At 54.8% G+C, this 19781-nt stretch overlaps 1 protein-coding gene across 1 annotated transcript; it reads right to left on the bottom strand.

Moving 5' to 3' along the window:
* Positions 1-1961: 1961 nt before the first annotated feature.
* Positions 1962-14960, bottom strand: ADORA2B (adenosine A2b receptor). The gene is made up of 2 exons (XM_021524939.2): positions 14499-14960; positions 1962-3148 (listed from the first exon to the last, which is right to left on the bottom strand). Exons 1-2 carry the CDS (start codon positions 14861-14863, stop codon positions 2467-2469), a joined length of 1047 nt encoding a protein of 348 aa, XP_021380614.1. The 5' UTR covers positions 14864-14960; the 3' UTR covers positions 1962-2466.
* Between the last annotated feature and the right edge of the window lie 4821 nt (positions 14961-19781).

Genomic DNA, 19781 nt, shown 5'->3' with positions numbered 1-19781 from the left:
AGGTGGCAGCTCAGAACAATTTCTGATTTTTCAGTGGCAAACCTGGTCCAGGGACTAGGGCAGGGACCCCCTCAGCACCCTGAGACTGGTGACAGCTCTGTGTCTCCAGTGGAACAGGATCCTTGGAAGCATCAACATAGTTGCTGTGCTTAAATCAAACATTTTCAGACACACTGAGCACCTCAAGGCTGCTTCCCTGGGAGCCAGCTCCTTCCAGCTGTGATTCCCTGTCCCTGCTCTGTGCTCCCTGAGGGCAGTGTGGCCTCTGGTGCTGCATCAGCCACCAGAAATAATGGGGAATGGGCTGAGCCAGGTGGCATGGGTGGTAAATGAAGCATTTTTGTATGTAAATAACAGTTCCTGCAAATACAAAATCTCAGCAACATGAGGAGAACACTTCCAACAGAACAGGGACAGCTCAATGGCCACAGCTGCACTGGCTACAGGAAGTTCCTCTGCTGTTTTTGCTTTACATTTTTATAGGAAACTTCAGAGCTTTTAATTGAGGGGGGCAAGGGAGGTGTCCTGTTTTTATTTTGCCTTGCAATGGCTTTTGGCTGAGATACACCAAGGCCCTTGCTGTGCCCAGTGACCATGGCCTGACAGCCCAAAGGCACAGCTGGACTAAGGATGCTCCACATCCACCTGCAGGGATTCTGGCTCATGGGAGCCATGGCAAGGGAGCAGTGGTGGTGCTGAGCTGCACTGGAAGCTCTCACACGTGGACAAGTGTTGGTGTTTCAGCACTGAGAGTTTCACTCTGTTGCTGCTGTGAGTTTGGGTCGGTTTCAGGCAGCCAAAGGGAGAGATTCCATCCTTTGTTGTGAGGATAAATGTGGCTTGCAACCACCTGGCAGCACGGCCAGGGCTGCAGGTGAAACCCTGCTGGTTTCCAGCCCTGATTACCAGGAGGAACACAGATAACACCGAGGAGAAGGGGTGGAGGGAGGGGTGGCAGGAGGTGGCCCCTGGGTCAGCTGGCCCCTGGCAAGGCAGATGCAGCAAAGTTGAATGGGGCAGGTAAAGGAGAAGCCCCTGGGACAGGGACTTGAACTGCTCAGACTGGGGCTGGGAGTGCCCATGTCTGAGGCACTGAGCTGCAGCTAAATTTGGATATTGCATAAACACGTGCAACCCCATTCAGAGCTCTCTGGGGATGTCACCCAGGCCTGGGGCTGAGCTGCAGTGAAATCCAGCACTGCCAGGGAACCATTCCCTGTGCATGGTGGGCCCAGAGTCATTCCTGCAGCTGCTGCCTGCAGCTCTTGCCAGCTGGCAGAGGAGATGCTGCAGGAACAAGATTTCCTCAGCTTTTCAATTGGTTTTACACCATATTTGTCATTATATATGCCAGAGAAATGAAACTCTTGGGGTCTTGTACCCCCCTTTCAGTGCAACAGAATTGAAAAAAATATAGAGTTGATTTCTGTGTGATTCAAGTACAATTTTTCAGGGATAAAAATATAAAAGTTACTGTTAGGGGAAAAAAAAAAGCATTCACAGCTTCTGGGGGTTACAGGGCTGCAGGGGTGCCCCAGCCAGACCAAGTTTTAGGAGTCAGGTGAGCTGCAGCATCCACCTCTCCCAGCTAAAACCTGCACTTGAGGAAGCTCTGCAAGGCTGGCAGAGCAAAAACCCAATGGTGGAACTCGTGTCCCCAAGGCAGAGTGACACTGGCCTTGGTGGCTGTGGTTCAGACCAGCCAGGACCATTGGGGCACCTCTGCCTCCTGTGTTTTGATGCTGGAAACAGATCTGGAAGCAAACCTGAAGCACTGGGCTGCACAGTCCTGTGAACCAAAGTGATTTAAAGGCAGTGAAACCTCTGCCCTAAAAGCTTTTCTCAAATCTTTCAGTAAATGGGGTTTCCATGCTGGGCTGGCCAGTTCTGACCTGGCTTTCCCATCCTCACAGTCCCACCCCTCAGTGCCTGGAACACAGATTCAGTTTCACACCAGCAACTGGGCTAAGTAAGACTTTTTCCCATCAGAGAATACAAGCTGCATCAAACAATTGATGGAATAATTAGAGTATTACCAAAGTGCTGTCAAGTATGAGCTTAGGGAACAACTCAAAAAACAGACACAAAATTATTACTCCTAAATGAATCGAAATATTAAAAAATAATAATAATAATAATAATTAAAATAAAGATCCTATGACTTGACATGAGCAGCACAACTGGGGAAACACCCCCCAGCAGGTGAGTCTTCTCCAGTCAGTGTCCAGCCTGGAAAGGAAACACCTGGAAAGGAAACACAAGGGGATCACAGCTCTCAGTCCCCCTGGGGCTACAGAGGAGGGCGAGCTGCGCTCAGCGTCCCCGCTCAGGTCACTCCTCTACCAGGCACAACGTTCATTACAAAAATAAAAATAAAAACACAGCTGCACGAGTGCATAGTGGTCATGTCTGAGCACTCCTGGGACTGCTCCGGGGAAGGGCAGTGCCAGGGGCAGCGGGGCAGGGTCACACGGTCACCGAGGCGGGCGGGGAGCTGATGTTGATGACAGTCAGGTGCTGGTTGTGCTCAGAGGGGCACTTGGGGAGCTCGTCGGCCTTGCAGAGCATCTTGGAGAGGATCTTGCGGAAGGTGCAGCGGAAATCCCGGATCCTGTAGGCGTAGATGATGGGGTTGATGACAGAGTTGGCGTGGGACAGGATGATGGCCACGTACATCACCCACTCGGGCTTGGATCTGGAGAAGTCCTCATGGAAGTGCGTGATGCAGTTCAAGATGTGCAGGGGCAGCCAGCAGAAGGCAAAAAGCCCCACGATGATGGCCAGAGACTTGGCTGCGTGCACCTCCTTCTGCAGGGTGGTCCTGGAGTTGCCCATCAGCTCGATCTGGTGCAGCTGCTTGCAGGCCACCATGAATATCTTGATGTAGATCCCCAGCATGATGACGAGCGGGAGCAGCACGCAGCCAAAGAAGTTGAAGTAGACCATGTAGCTCATGGTCACCACGTTCTCAAAGAGGCACGAGACGAAGCAGCCGTGGGGCTCTGTCCCTGTCTCGTTGGTGGCATTGGGACAGCCACTCATGGCTTTATTCCAGCCCATCAGTGGGGTCAGTCCAATCCCAAAGGACAGGAGCCACAGCACTGCGATGAGTCCCCTCGCCCGCTTGCCGGTCACCAGGCTGTTGTACCTGCAGCCCCCGGGACAAAACCACAGCAGATGTTACATGAATGAGCACTGGTGGCTTCCCTGCAGGTAAAATCATCGGTGTTTTGGTTAATGAGGCAAAAGCCACACCCACGAGGGGGCCTCACCTCTCTGATCGCCCCAGGGGCAAAACCTCTCACCTGTGTCTCCTCCCACACACCTCGATTTGGGGAGGTGAATCATTTACTATTCCTGAGAGGCGCCAGGCCCTGCCCCAGCCCACAAACCCCCTGCAAGGGGAGGGAAGGGACTTGGAGGCTTAAAAAAGGCTTTATCATGGCATGATCCTAAACCACCAACTGCCAGCAGGGCACGGGCAGGGACGCTCCCGGGGCTGATGCTCCCTGACTCTGAGCAGCCACTGCTGGGCACGCTGGGGCAGCTGCTGGGCCAGTTCCTGGGCTGACCCCATGCAGATGGGGCAACGCTGGTGCCCAGTTCTATGTTGCAATCCCACGTGGGTCATGAAGAAGCTCCACTGTGGCCCAGGGACAGGTTGGTGCAGTGCTGAGCCTGCTGCTGCCCAACACCTTCCTCATCCCAGAGTCCCTTCATGGCCCCTCCAGCCCTCAGATGCTCAGAGACACAAGCAGAGCTGGATCCTGAAGCAGCAAAAGTCAAAAGTCTGCTTTGGGAGCAAGGAGAGCAGCTGCCAAAATCAAAGCACCAGTCAGATCCCTGTCTGGAGATAGGAAGGAGCAGCCAGAAGACAACATGAGAAACCCACTCCTGTCCTCTCCACAGCCAGTCAGAGTCTGCTGGCAGCCACACGTCCCTCCTTCCCACACCCTTCTCTCAGTGCTTGTTTACTCTGGCTTGGCTGCCCTGCTCCTCCTTTCCTAAGAACGTTTGTTCTGATTTTCTTCCGGCCGTGAGGCAGGGGAGGGTTTTATTCCCACACAACTGCAGCTGTGCCTGTGAATCACTGCGCTGCCTCCTGTGAGCTGAGCCCCCTGCTCCTCCTGCGAGGACGGGGGACACTGGGGGGCTGCCAGCACCAACTGGGGGTCAAAGAGGGGCTGGGGGAGCCCTCGGCTCCTTCTTCAGGCATCAGCTGGGCTGGCTGGGAGGATGCAGGAGGAACAGCCACATTTAGGTGCTGAATTGTCAGCAGTCCATGGGTTGGTGACTGAAGGGTAGATCCAGCCATTGAGGGGCTTCTCCTGCATTTTTCTCTCATTATTAATGTTTCAATACTTAGAAGATGAGAAGTTCTTAAATAGGGTATCAGTGAGGCCACGCCTGTTGCTTTTGAGACCCCCACATTAGGTTTTCAGAAGCTGGAGCTGGTCTGGGCTTGTGGGACCTGAAACCATTGAGATTTGAGAAGTTGACAGAAATCCAATCTCTTGGCAAAGCCTGAGTCTTGAGCTACAGCCCTGGCCAAGCTCAGTCAGTGCTGCAGAGGCACCAGGAGCTGCTGCTCTCTCTCAGCTCTGAAAGGGAACACTGGCACGTGCTTGTCCTGCTTAGAGGATCCCTCCAGGTGCTCCATCCCAAAAACCACTGTGGTGAGACTGGAAAACACCAAAGGGCCCATTGTTTAGAAACAGAAAGTGAAGGAATGGAGGGTTCTGTGTGCTCAGGAGCAGGAGGAGCCACCATGGCCATGCTGAGGTCCCAGGCTGGTGACATTCGGTGCTGCCTCTTTCTGGAAACACTTGGCCCCATCTGCTCTTCTCCTGAACTCTTCTGCTAAGATAAGGCTTGGCTTGAAGGTTTAAAACACAGTCAAGAAGCCACTTGATGTTCCAGTGGCTGTCCTGTTTATTTTAGAGCTGCTGGCTCCTCCCAGCGCTCCCAGTGGAGCTGCAGAGGGACCGTGGCACTTTTACATCTTCTGAGAGAAGATGTGAAAACATCCTGGGCTCCCGGCCTGCCAGAGCCTGAGCTGAGCCATGGGGAGGGCTGGACGCCTGGGGAAGAGCTGGAGATGGTTTTTCACAGGGAACAACTGCCCTGCTCTTCATTTCCCCAGAATTTGCATTGCAAAGCCCTCCCACCATCTCTCCATCCAGCTGATGGCAGGTGCTGCTGATGGTCATTGCTGTGGCCAGCCAGAAGAGCCCAAGGTGAAATTGAGAATAACCTGATGTCCTACAATTGTTCATTAATTACCTTGTTATTACCCTAATACACTTATTTGGTGGGACCCTGCCTGTATTGCCCTTAAGTCAACACAAGTTAAGCACACGCTTAAAAACATAAATTAATGAATGCCACCAGATGCAGGTATGGACTCTCACAAGCTCTTTCCTAAGCTCCATAAAACAGGGTCAGACAGTGAGGAACCAACAGATTTTCACAGCTCAGAATTCTCCAGCAAACCCCTCCTTCATTCTCTTTTAGTCTTAATATTATTAGGCAAAAAAAACCCCAAACACCTATTAAAGTAAATTTACTCACCTAAGTCTGCTCAACGAATGTGTAACAAATATTGAATCATCTCTACGCTTCCCCCCAGAGGCATCAAATTTTGCCTTAATGTAAATAACAGCTGAATATCTTTAAATTATTTATTGGCATTAAATAACCTGGCAATGTGTTAGCTCCTTTTCCACTGCCAGGCAAAGTCTCTTTACTGGTGCAATCGCCATGAAGGCTTTAATTACTGTCCTGATGGGAGGAGCTGTGCACGGCCCCGGTGTCACCCAGGGGGACAAGGGCTCAGCTTTTGCAGCGTCCCCGCGGGCAGCTGGGGCTGTCCCCGCTGTGCCTCAGCCACACGGGCACAGAGGCTCCAGCAGCTGCCCCTGCCCCTGGTGCCCTTCCCACAGCTGGCATCCCCCTGCCCCTCCAAAACCCAGAGTTCTCCTGGGAGAGCATCGCAGCAAACACGGGCAGAGCGAGCACTGCGAGGAAGTCTCGCTCGGTGTGTTGGAGGATGGTTGGGGTTGGGTTTTTTGCATTTCTGCTGCCATTCCCTGGGGCTGGGGAGCAGCCAAGGGGCCCAGGCTGGTGCTGAGCACAGCTGGCACAGAGCAGGGCACGCTGCCAGCCTGGCCTGGCTGGGGTTTGGCTCCCAAGGGCAGGAACTGAGTTCTGTCCTGCACGTCCCTGGCATCTGCCCACCAGCCCCTGCTGGACCCCGGGGAGCTCACCCAGCCCTGCTGCCCCTGAGCTCTGGCTCTGAAAGCACAGCAGGAGAAATGCAGCTTTTGGGGTGAAGGGCTTGGGGCAGCCCAGAGGAAACACTCTGGAATGGGGCTGTTATTGCCCCAAGATTCATGTCAGAGCAGGAGCAGGAGAATCCTGCGGGTCCCACATCAGAGCCTGGTGGTGCCACACTGCCCTGCCTGTCCACCATGTCCCTGTGCCACAGCAGAGGCTGCTCGAGGACTTTGGGTTCTCCCGCTGCCCCCAGAGCAAGATCAGCCTCCGATGAACAATTCCAGAGCTCAAACTCCAAACTCCCCCGTGCCTTCTGCTCCCCAGCTGCCTCCCCACCCTGCCCCGTGCCCAGGCTGCTGGGTGTGGGGAGGGTGCAGAACTGGGAGCAGGCAGGTGCTCTGCTGCAAATAGCCAGTGACAATTCATATATTTCTATTTTAAGTGTGAAGGGAAATACACAGACACCTCCATTCACAAGGGGTGAGAGCAGCTCGGCCGCCAAGCATTGTGTCCTTGTCACCTCCCCACAGCTGTACTTTACATCTTGCTCTTTTTTAATTTTTTTATTTTTAGCTTTAACAAAATAAGCACCATTGCTGCCTCTGTGCTCCGTGTACAGCCACGGAATGGGGATCACACTGCAGCTGAAGTATCCTGGCGGGACATTTTAAATGAATCATAAATTGCACCTTAGAGAGGAGGGGGGGAAAGAGAAAGAAAAAGAAATAAAAAGAGAAAGCTGTGCTGTTTAAGCAGGAAGGAGCTGGCGGCAGAGCTGTGATCAGTGGTGACGCTGTCAGCTGGGGACAGGGACATCTGCGAGTGTCCCTGTCCCGGGCAGACAAATCACTTCCTCTGCATCTGTCCCCATTGTGTGCGGGGACAGCAGCAGCACTGGCGGCCTTCCGCTGGGCGGGACTGTCACAGTGTCACAGTGCCACACAGTCACAGTGCCACACTGCCACACTGTCACACTGTCACAGTGCCACACTGTCACAGTGCCACAGTGCCACAGTGTCACAGTGTCACAGTGTCACAGTGCCACACTGTCACACTGCCACACTGTCACAGTGCCACAGTGTCAGAGTGTCACACTGTCACACTGCCACACAGCCACACTGCCACAGTGTCAGAGTGCCACACTGCCACACTGTCACACTGTCAACAGTGCCACACTGTCACAGTGTCACACTGCCACACTGTCACACTGTCACAGTGCCACACTGTCACAGTGCCACAGTGCCACAGTGTCACAGTGTCACAGTGCCACACAGCCACACTGTCACAGTGCCACACTGTCACAGTGCCACAGTGCCACAGTGCCACACAGCCACACTGTCACACTGTCACAGTGCCACAGTGCCACAGTGCCACACAGCCACACTGTCACAGTGCCACAGTGTCACAGTGCCACACTGTCACACTGTCACAGTGCCACACTGCCACAGTGTCAGAGTGTCACACTGTCACACTGTCACACTGTCACAGTGTCACACTGCCACACAGCCACACTGTCACAGTGCCACAGTGTCACAGTGTCACACTGTCACACTGTCACAGTGCCACACTGCCACAGTGCCACAGTATCACACTGTCACAGTGCCACAGTGTCAGAGTGCCACACTGTCACAGTGTCACACTGCCACACTGCCACACTGTCAGAGTGTCACACTGCCACAGTGCCACCCTGTCACCTCAGGTGAGCTCACGGGGTCAGGGTCAGCAGCAGGACAAGCAGGGGGAGGGCACACGCAGCCCTCTTGGGTGGCAAGGATTGTCCCCTCCCCGGGTCCCCGTGTCCCCAGCCAGGAGCCGGGGCTGTCGGACACCTGCAGGTTTAAAACCTGCCCCAGATATTCTCACCCCTCCTTCCTGGGTGCCACCAGAGCCGGGACAGGGACCCCTGCCTCAGCCCGGCCACTGCTGTCCCCACAGCACCTGGGGACAAGGGACAGCCACAGGGCGTGCAGCAGCGTGGCACGGGGAGCAGGGGAAAGGAATAAATCCTACAAATGGCACAGGCCGGGTAACGTGGGGGCTCACAGGGGAAGCTGCAGCCTGCAGCGGGTGGGCACTGCCAGGCTGGGGGGGCCCCGAGGGGTTTGCAGGTGAGATCTGAGATCTGCCCCCGCTCGATCTCTGCTCGGCACGGGGAGAAAAAGCGGCTGAGAGGCGAGCCCAGGCTCCGGGGCTGTCAGCCGGGCTGGGCACAGCGAGGCAGCACAGGAAGGAAATGAGCTCAGCCCCTCACGCTGCACGCGGCTCCCACGCTCCAGCAGCCCCTGACACCCAAAATCAGCAGCTGCCCCAAAACGGCACCGTGCCTGCAGGAGGTTTTGACACTGCTGTGGAACCAGTGTGACACGGGTGTGGAATCACTGTGACATTGGTATGACACTGGTGTGGAATCAGTGTGACACTGGTGTGGAATCAGTGTGACACTGGAATGACACTGGTGTGGAATCAGTATGACACTGGTGTGGAATCAGTGTGACACTGGAATGACCCTGGTGTAACCCTGGTGTGACACTGGTGTGGAGCCAGGGTGATGGCAGTGCTTGGTGTTTCTGTCAGCCCTGGGACACAGCCCTGCAGCTCTCCCCTGTTTCAGGCCTGAGCTCCTCCTCAGCTCCCCCGGCCTCTGCAGCCCAGCCCCATCCCCTGCTGGGGACAGGGGACAGGGATTTCTGTCCCTGTGACCCCGGGGTGGGGCCTGCCTGTGCAGCCCCGGGGGCTGGTTAAAGGTGCCTGCAGAGGTGAGAGGGGCTGGGGTGGTCCTGAGTCCCACCCAGCGCTGCCCATCCCATGGAAGGTTTGAGCACTGGGAAAGGGGGACATGGCCAAGAGCTGCTCCCACAGCTCCTGTGCTCTGTCCCCTGTCCCCAGCGGGTCCAGCAGCTCTGGTGCCAGTGACACCAGTGCCCACAGGGCCCTGTAAGAGCAGGGACACACAGGGACACATCCTCACCGATGCATTCCCAGGTTATTTGTAGCTCATGCCCAGGCCTGATGTCATCCATTGGATTAGGAGTTAATCTTCTTTTTGGATTGCACAAATTCCCTAAACTCAGTCCCTTCTGCAAGCCTGAGAGCTGGTGGGGCGGGGACAGGACTGACACATCTGTAGGCACAGCTGGAGTCACCAATTCCTGGCATCTGTGGATCAAATACAGTAAGAGGAGTCCCCAAACCCTGAGTGGCCACTGCCTGGGGCAGCCCAGGGCCAGAGCAGAACACTCTTCAAAGACTCAGTTTTGTGGTCTGGGCTCATTGCTCTGGCAAACAGCAAATTTAATAAAATCCCAAGCAGCAGCTTGATAATTAACAAAGCAAAAACTTGCAACTTCAAAATAAAACAGTTTCTGTTTCATGTATTTTTGTAGGGAGAGGTCAAAAGATCTTCTGAAGCAAAATTCTGCTGGATTTCAAAGGTTCTTTTTTTTTTTTTTTTAATATCTTAAAATTAACCTCCATTTTTACAGACTGAACTGCCCAAAACAGAATAAAAACCTTCTAAATCCAAAGATCTGGGTTCTGACTCAGCCTGGAGATCAGTGCCCTCAGCCAACAGCCTGGAGCCAGCCCTGACATCCCTGATGCTCCCTGGCATCCCTGCTGTCCCCCAGCTTCTGCAGAGGGGGCAGAAGTCCCAGAGAGGTCCCAGTTCCTTTTCCTGTCAGGACTTTTGTTTTTTCGGGAGGGAAGTGGCCTCAGAGGTGCGGAAAAGATATAAAAATCTGGGACGTGCATTTGAAGGAAACCAGGCTGCTCACAGCTCAAAATAGCTGTGATTTCCCCTCTCTCCTTCATTGCCACCAGGGCACACATGATTGTTCCTGATTTTTTGGCTGCATCCAAGGCTGGAGTGAGTAGCAGCCCTGGGAGAGCTCCCACGTCCCCTGGGCCCACCTTGGCTGCCACAAACTTCCCTAAAGGTGTGACAGCTCCATTGCTCAAGTGAGCAGCCCAGCCCTCCTGCCCTCGCTGGGTTTGTGGCACTTCAGGCTGTAACTCAGAGATAACCAAGGCCAGGCACAGCTTCCTGAGGGGTGGGGAGGCTCTGGGAGCAGGAATTGGGATGCTCAGGGAGTGGGCACAGCAGGGAGCAGCAGGACTCCGGGGCTTTGGATGAAGGGCAGTGCAAGGACAGAAGGAAATGAGGCAAGGGCACGGGGAGGAAGGGCAGCTGGCACTCACGGAGTGGCAGGGGGACACCAAGAGGCTTTTCTCTGCTCCCCTGTGGCTCCAGCCCTCCCACTGGACATCAAACCCCAGCAGTTTGCTTTGCTGAGCAGCAAGCTGGGAGCTGACAGAAATCTGGGAGCAAATCCCTGCATGGGGACGTGGAGGGAACCCCTCCTCTGCAGCAGAGCAGAGCCTCAGCATCAGCCAGGCCAGCTCTGGAAAGGATGAGGGAAAAACAGCAGCGACCCAAATTTAATCTGTCCCACGAGGACAGCAGGAAGGAGCTGCACTCCTGCCTTCCTCAAGGGGACAGCAGCTCCTGTGGGACGCTGGCAGGAGCAGAGGCAGGTCAGGGCAGCACCAGTAACAGATCCTGATCCCATCAACTGACTGGGAATCCACTTGAGGATCCTCTGGCTGCAGGAGGGGCAGCAGGGGCTCAAAGCTGTGCAGAAAGGGAGAGGATGGGGCTGGGACCCTGCTCCAGCTCGTAGCAAAGTTTCCCTGGAACATCAGTCCTGCACATCTGCAAGGGGTAAAGCTGAAGATGGGAGAGAACTAAAGCCAGGACAAGCAGCAGATCAGCTCAAATCCCAGGGAGCTGGGGATCATTTTCCCATGGCAGGTCCCAGGGGGTGTTTGCCAGGCAGCAGTGCCACATTCACTGTCCTGCAGGAGGTACCAGTGGACAGGGGCACACACAGTGTGCTGCTGCTCAGTGTTGCACTCTCCTTTTGCTCTCTAAATACAGATTCTCCTCTCCCTCCCTAATTCCTGACACGTTTGTTCCAGGCACCCATCCCTACCTACAATTCTTCACCCTGCCAAAGGATTTGGGTTAATGCAAATAAAAGGAAACTGTTTTATTCCACCTACAAATCTTTTTTAGCTTCCAGCTACGGGACTGTGGGGTGAGATCCAGCCCCGGAGGAAGCCAGAGAGCAAAAGCCTCGTGCCAAGTGCTCTCTGCAGGACAGATTTGCTGCTGCTGAGAGATGCTCCATTCCCTGGCTTGGTATCCTGCTTGGAGAAGTGCTGGGGGGTCAGGCTGGCAGAGGAGAGTGGGGTGGAGCTGTGTCCCTGGGCACAGGGGTGGGCACTCAGGAGGGTGCAGGAAGAGGGGACAGAGTGTCCAAGGACACGGAGCTGCATCCTGGTGATGGCCAAGGGAGGAGGGAGCCAGGGAAGGGCTGGAGCTGCAGCTGCACAGAATGGGCAGCGTGGGTGGGGGCTTCTCCACAAACAGTGAATTCATCAAAAGCAAACAAGCGAAATATGAGTTTCGAGGGACAGAAAGAATTCGTGGCTTCGAGTCAAATGCAGCAAATATTTTTAGCCAGAAGAGGGAGGGCTCTAAACCACCATTTTTAAAATAAGATTTTTTTTGTTCTGCAGTTCTCCAGATGAGAAGTTGTCAGTTCCTTCCCCAGTGAGGAGGTCTTGACCTCAAAGAGCAGCACATCGGAAGGGTTGAGCAACTCAACCCAAAATCTGCCAGGTTGGTCAGGATCACTTTGCTCCACTGAAACCTCCCAGCATCGCTGTTCCAGTTTCACTGAAACAATTTTCCTCTTCCCCATGGGATTTCTTGGTTCAGCCACAGAGCTGAAAAATCCATTATTAGCCTGGCTGTAATGCAAAGTTCTGCTGTGCACCCCAGCACACAGGCCTGCCCAGCCTCTCAAACAGCTCTGAAAGGGTATTAAATAATGTGGCACAGCCAGTCCTTAATGTCCCCGCCGAGCTCTCCACAGGGAGCTGATGGAGCACTGGATGTGACAAGGACACTCATCTGCTCTGCAACAACCACATTATTTATGGTAATTGCTGGACAGGGCTGGGCACAAATCATTTTCTTAAACATTTAATACTTCATGGCTTGGTATCAGCCTCTGCACTGGCCTCCAGAATGGGTGTTTGAATGAAAAAAGCTTTTTCTACAGTCTCCATTCCTAGAAATGGATGATCAGCTTCCTGTTCCCCCAGCACAACCCTGCTTCCAGAAATGGCATGTGCTCCTGCCCAGAGAGGGTGGTGGGAGAAGTTCCTCCCCCCTCCCTGCCAGCAGCACTGTGGAATAAAGATGCTGAAGAGAAAACTCCAACCAGGCCTTGCTGGGAGAACCCTGGTGCTGTCCCGAAGGGTTTTGCTTGTGTAGATTTATAACCTCCTCTATCCCCTTTTATCTTGGTGTACAACTAAAAAAAGCCTTTCAGTATCAGTCCCTAAATCTGTCACCAAGGCAGTGGCCTGACCATTGTGTCGCTCCTCACAGGGAGAACCCCCCTCCTTTAAAAGGATTTTTTTTGCTGCTCCCTTCTGAGAGCCCTGAAATAGACCTCAATGCCAAGATGGAGTTTAACCCAAATTTCACACTTCAGCCAGCCTAGGATGGGACTCCTTGGTCTCCAGCTCAAAAGCACTCACAGGAATAAAGATATTTGTGAAAATGGAATAAAAGATTTGGCGTGAGATGGGGTGAGGAAAGCGAAGCTGGGAAAGAATCCCGAAGCAAGGCAAAACTGCCCTGGGATGAACTGCCCTGATGGAGAGTCAGGCAAAGCTGCTGAGACCAGGACTGGGGGAAAGGAGTGGAGGAAATACGGGCAGTTTCGTCAGCTGGCAAAGCCACTTCCCTCTGCAAGCACAGAAAGGATCCCTCAGAGCATTTCTGATCCTCTGCTTCCCCCGGCTCTCAGCAGAGCACAATCCCCTCCTCACCACAGTTTCCTCAGCTGCAGAAAGTGTTTGTGTACAAAAATAGAATTATTGCCTGACAGCCTGTGGCCAGGGGTGTGATTAAAGTGAAACTCAAAAATCGGACCTGCTTCTGCAGCTGCTGCCCCGGCATCCCGGGAAAGCCCCGAACGAAGGGATGGAAAAGACACGACAGCGTTTTCCGGAGCCAGGGTGGGTCTGTGAGCCCGGCTGGGTGGCTGGGAGGGTCTGAAACAGGGTCAGGGATGCTGGAAACGACCTGTCCCTGTCGCTGGCCCCGTCCCCGCCGTGCTGCAGGTCCGCTCCCGCTTGCGCGACATCCCCCGGAATTTCCACGCTCGCATGACACACAGCCACGCTCCTCCACCCCTGCCTAATGACTAATTAATATTTGCTCAGCCTCTGCGAGGTCTCAGACGCAAGGTGCCAGAACAGGGTGAGAGGGTTTTCTTGTTTTAAGTCATTTCAGGGTGACTTCATTGCCCGTGCACGGGAGAGGAGCGGAATCCAGGGGAGCTGCGGCTCGCCGGAGTTCAGCTGAGGTCCCAGCGCCACGGCTGCCCCACAGCCTCTGCTCCCGGCCAGTCCCTGCAGCTTCCTGGGCTCCCGGGGGCTCCACCAGTGTCTCCTTCCCAGGGCAGGACAGCTGAGACACGGAGGAGACCCAGATGAGCAAACTCAGGTGGTTCACAATGCAAAGCCCGGGCTTCGGTTCCCTTAAACTTAAGGAAGCTGCTGCACCAGCCCACTGGAGAGGTGCCTGTAACCTCTATTCTATACAGTTTTCCCCATTTTAATTCAATTCCCATGAATTAGAAGGAAGACAATTCATGTCTTGGATGCTGAACTTGGATGAGACTGAACTGTAAAACTCTAAAATCTGACGTGTGGCTTTTTGCTCCCCTCTGCTCCTTTTACAAGTAGGGAACAGGAGAAAGAGTGGCCGCTCCTCTATTTAATTACCTGGGAGATGCCTGGACACCGCGATAAAGGGGCTGTATAAATACCTGCACAGATGAGCCACAACCACCCCAAACACAGCCTTACATCACTGCTGGCCTGCTCCAGAAACCCCTGACCCTCCCAGGGCAAACATCCTCAAGGAACGGAACTTCCAGGTGTTTTCTGAAGCAAGAAGCAGGACACCAATCCCAGTCCTGCAGCGAGCGAGTGACAAACCTCTGTTATTTCCATCACCTGTCAGCAGCAAAACTTTTGAGGCAGCACCAGGGATCGGAAGTTCCTGCACGCTAAGAGCAGGAAGATCAGAGCCGGGCTGTCAGGGAATGTGGCTGCCCACTCCCACTGCAACCTCTTACCTCAGTGGGATCTTAATAGCCAGGTACCTGTCGATGGCCACCGCCAGCAGGCTGAAAATGGAGCTTTGGGTCAGCACCAGCACGAAACAGGCGAAGAAGAGGCAGCTGTGAAAATCCACCTGGAAGCCGATGCTGATGGTGATGGCGAAAGGGATGGCCAACAACCCCACGGCGATATCAGCCACGGCCAGCGACACCAGGAAATAATTGGTGGCGTTCTTCAAGGTGCTGTTGATGGCCACAGCCCAGCAGACCAGCACGTTGCCGGCGATGGAGAGCACGGCGATGATGAGCTCCAGCGCGATGTAGGTGGTTTTCATAGTGTCCATGGCGAGAGCCCAGCGCCGGGAGCAGGCGCTGCTCATGGGAGGAAGAAACTTTCCAGCGGGCGCCCTCCCGCAGGTACCAACGCGCCACGGGGCAGCCGAACGCCCATGTCCGGGCTCCCGGGGGGCCCGAGGGGCGCGGCGAGCCCCGGGGCGCGGCCCCCCGCCGCCCGCAGCGCCCGGCCCCCGCCCGGCATCCGCGGCTCCGCTCAGCGCCGCCGCCACCGCGGGGCCATCGGGGCCGGCCCGACCGGGGCTGCTCCGCCCGGGGATGCTCCACCGGGGCTGCTCCGCCTGGGGATGTTCCGCCCGGGGATGCTCCGCCGCTGCCGCCCGCTGCCCGCGGAAAAGCCGGTGCCGCCGGCGGCGGGGCTATTTCTGCTCCTGGGGCGAGCGGGGCGGGGAGTGCGCGGCGCGGAGCCATTGGCCGGGCCCCGGCGGCACCGGCACCGCGCCCCCGCAGCGCCCGGCCCCGCTCCCCGGCCCCGCACCCCGGCCCCGCTCCCGCTCCCCGGCCCCGCTCCCGCACCCCCGGCCCCGCTCCCCGCTCCCGCTCCCCGGCCCCGCTCCCGCTCCCCGCTCCCGCTCCCCGGCCCCGGCCCCGCTCCCGCACCCCGGCCCCGCTCCCGCACCCCGGCCCCGCTCCCGCTCCCGCTCCCCGGCCCCGCTCCCGCTCCCCGCTCCCGCTCCCCGCTCCCGCTCCCCGGCCCCGCTCCCGCTCCCGCTCCCCGGCCCCGCTCCCGCACCCCGGCCCCGGCCCCGCACCCCGGCCCCGCTCCCGCACCCCGGCCCCGCTCCCGCTCCCGCTCCCCGGCCCCGCTCCCGCTCCCCGCTCCCGCTCCCCGCTCCCGCTCCCCGGCCCCGCTCCCGCTCCCCGCTCCCGCTCCCGCTCCCGCTCCCGCTCCCCCGGCCCCGCTCCCGCTCCCCGGCCCCGCTCCCGCTCCCCGGCCCCGCTCCCCCGGCCCGGCGTGTGCGGCTCCCCGGAGGTTTTGGGCACCGCTTCGCACAGTTCGGAATCAAAAGTTGCCTTCGCTGTCGCCGAAGTCGAGATGCTGCTGCTGCTCCGGGACACCGGAGTTGCCGTACCGAAAATAGAATTCGCCACCAGCAAAGCGCTGACCCAAAGTAGGAGATTTCACAAAATCCTGGCAGCGCTCGGTCTCTGTATGGTTATGGCACAGTGGGGCATTTCCTGCTGTAAGAAATGGCAAAATACCACGGATTAGCAAATGCTGTTACTCACAGGGCTGAAGTGGTTGAGTTTCGGTTTAAGGAGCTTAAAGAAAAGTTATACCTGAAGGGGTTGTCTGCTCTGGTGGATCTTAAATCAGCAGGGAAGGTGAAGGTAATTTAATAACTGGTTACCTTTTCATCACAGGTTTCATGCTTTATATTGTGTTCACCATCAAAACACAGAACAGAGATTGAACTTCACACCACTGCTGAAGCATCTAGCATCACTGAATAGCCCAGGGAAGAAAGTGGAAAAAAATCCAAACAATTAAAGAAAACAAACTTTCCTGTAGCAAACAGAAAGTAAAAGAAATTGCCATTGGTTTCTCCTTTTTTAAACAAAGTTGTAAACTAAATCTTGCATAAAGGAATGTTTTCTGAGGATCCAGAGTTAAATCAGAGCAAAAAACAAATGGGGAAAAAGAGGATTGAAATTATTCATTCGGGTGTACTGCAAATGGAAACACTCCTGTTGACCAGCAATGCTTTGGGTTAGATAGATACAAAGGGCGACTCTTAATTTATATTGAACAAAGTAATTTTTATCAAGTTGGACATCTCAGGATGCTGAAAGAAAACTGTGCCAGGGGTTCATTTAATTCGATGGGGACACACAGAAGGATCTGCACACAGGAGCATCGCTGCCCTCTGCACTCCCACCTTTGCACTTTGCATTCCAGGCACTCTATTGTCACATGGAAGAACCCAATCCCATGATGGCATGAACAGGGAAGCCCTTAAATCCCGGGGTTCAAACCTCAGTTTTTGCTTGGAAGTGCCCCGAAAGGAGCAGCAGAGTTTGAGGTGAGCTCAAGGTTCACAGCCCCGGGTCTGGCTGCTCCATCAGCACTGGCTGGATCCTGAACTTGCCCACACTGGTTTGGTTTATTTATTATTTTGGGATGAGTGCAGCTTCCCTCGTGCAGAGCCTGTTATAATGATGTAAACTATCACAGACAAGCACTTTCCCCCAAAGGGATGGATTTACATCAGGGTTTTTACACACACCGTTTTCCTAGTGCAGGAACATGTGCCAACAGCCACCTTCTGCTGCTTTACAGCATCTCAGCAAAACCAGAATTAACTTTCTGCAGTGGATACATTTTATTAGAGAAAGATCTGCTTTTGTGATCATGGAAGCACTTATTACAGGCTGAGCCCAGGGAAATTGTGGTTTGTCAAGTCAGACACGAACAGAGAAACCATTATTTCAGGTTCTGATGAATAGGTTGTTTGGGCAAGGTCTCTGTGAGACAGGTAGCGAGGCAGTGAATGTTGTGGATTTTGCATTACAGGGAGATTCATGGCTCTCCAAAGCAGCAGAACCTGTGCCAAAGTCCAGTGGTTTATTCTGGCAGTAACTGGTGCAACTGAGCTTCCTCCCAATACAGCTCCTGCAAGGGGAGCCAAGGACAAGTGTGCTCAGCTCTGTTCTACCAAACCTGGTTAAATCCTGCTGGCAGGAAGAACAGGAGGAGCCCATTCCCAGATCCTGCCCTCCAGACGTGCTCCTTGAGCCCTCTTAAAATATCTGGCATCACACACCCTCCATGAAACACCAACTGAACGTGTGCAGCTCCCGGGGCTCGGGGGACCCACAGGTGAGAGGCTGCAAATTTATCTTCTGGAATCTGTAAAGGAGCGAGAAAATCACAGAAACATCGAGGTAAACACAGCCCAGAGCCGGCAGCCTGGCAGGTGATGAATCCATTCAAGAATTAGAGTGCAACAGCACCATGGCAGCACCGGAGCCCTGTTGGATGCTCAGATGTCAGACACTGATGAATCACCACTACTATTATTTTCCTGGATTCCACTTCCCTCCAGGGATTCGCCTCCCAGCACTCACGTAGGAACAGCAGCAGCCCCAGTGTGCTGCTTTCAAGTGCAAGAGCTGCCCCGGGCGCTTTGTTCCGATCGCAAGGGACCCCACGGAGCTGCGCTGGGAGAAGGGAGCGGCCCAGGAGCCCTCCGGCCTCGTACGTGCCGTTCTTCTGTCGCCGCCGTCCCGGGGGAGCGGAGCTGCCGCTTCGGAGGCCGAGCTCTTCCTGCAGCCCGTGTGATGTCTCCTGCTCCGGCCGCTCCGAGGACTTCCCGAGCGAGCTGTGCCTTCACACCTCCAGCGCTCTTGGCCCAGCCACAAAGAGCCGGAGAGGAGCCCCGCAGCACATCCCTGCACACACGGCCCCAGCCAGCCCACCGGGCACGGCTCCGAGCACAGAGAAATCTCCCGAGCCAGGGAGAGCCGAGATGTTCTTGCTGGTCCCGCAGCCAGATTTGCCAGCTCAGACACTCCTCAGCAACCTCAACAACAAATTTTCCTCTCTAAGGCCGCAGAGTTAAAGAACAAGCACCGAAGCGGGATTATCTCTGCTGCAAAGGGACACAGATATGGCCTGGCTATCAAAAATAAAGGTGGATGGCATATAAGAAGTCTTGCTGCTTCAGGCACATCGTCATATTGGCTTGGGCAGCCCTGCATTGACCTGTGAGTGCTGCAGAAGTGGGCAGAGCTGCCTCTGGGGTGGTGCAGGGCATCAGCCCAGCACGGGGGGCTTTGCAAGCAGAGAAGCTGCCATCCATCCCTTCCCGTGGAGGGCAGCTCCACCCCAAAACTGCCCGGGACCGGGGGAATGGGGAGAGGCAGAGGCGCTGGCACTGCCTCCCGAGCCCCATCCCCACTCAAGCCTCCACTGGTACTTCTGAGCTGTTTGCCTGGACAAGACAGAGCCTGTCCTGAGCCCGACTCCAAGAAAAGATTCCCAAGACACAACGCAACCCCTAAGCCACAGAGCAGGTACAAAAACCACCTTTGAGATGGTGCTGCCAGCGACAGGCTGAACTGCCCCGTCTGCCCAAGCCAGGTGAAAGGAATGGATGGTTTTGGATAACTTGCAGGCACCTCTGCATGTTTATTACCCACATTGTGCTGAGCATTAGCACATCAAAGGCTCCTGATGAGCCCTGAATTAAATGATGAGGCATGGGATAGCCCAAGGTGAGGTTGGTAACTGTAGGGCTGCAGGCATTTTGCTGGAAGAGATGGAAAACAAAGAGTGAAATTCCAGGGAAAGCTATTTCCATACTGGAGATTTCAATCATTCGGTAAAACCCTTGGAAAACCAAACAGAAAAACTTCGTTAAGATCGTAAACTTTGGATGAACAAACTTGGATTTTCCTAGTCCCCAGGGTCATTGCCAGATAATAAACGTGTATTATCCTGGAATCTCAAACCGGTGCTTTAAATTATCTGCAAGAACTCATCTCACAACAATGCAGGTGTGTGAATTCTTTAGAAATTGTTTCATTAGAAAACAAAGAAGTCACCATAGGACTGAAAAAAAAAAAACCCAAAACATAAACGGCTCCACCAAAGCAGCTGAATTAAAAAGGAAGGGTTTTGGCTGAGCTGAGTCCAAGGTATGAGAACATAATTTTGAAGAAACTTTTCATTTTTTTCTCTGTGTTTGCTTTTGTGTACTAACCAGCTTCTGGGGTGGAAAGCCAAGTGCCTCTTCCAGCAGGATTTGTGAAGCAAAGCTGCTGCTCGATCCTGGCAGTGCTGAGCCCTGCACGGGGCTCCCAGCAGGTACCAGGCCCAGGGTCCCCTTTATGCTGGTGGCTGGTACAGCCAATCTCCCCAGGAAATCGAGAAATCGTTGTGTTTCCAGGCCAACATCAGCTCTGGAGAAACTGGGCAGGCACTGATGCCCTCTGCAATTC

Source organism: Lonchura striata, chromosome 20 (assembly GCF_046129695.1).
Source record: "Lonchura striata isolate bLonStr1 chromosome 20, bLonStr1.mat, whole genome shotgun sequence".
Taxonomy (NCBI): Eukaryota; Metazoa; Chordata; class Aves; order Passeriformes; family Estrildidae; genus Lonchura; species Lonchura striata.
Note: the sequence above shows the minus strand (reverse complement) of the source record. Positions and strands in the feature narration are given on the sequence as shown.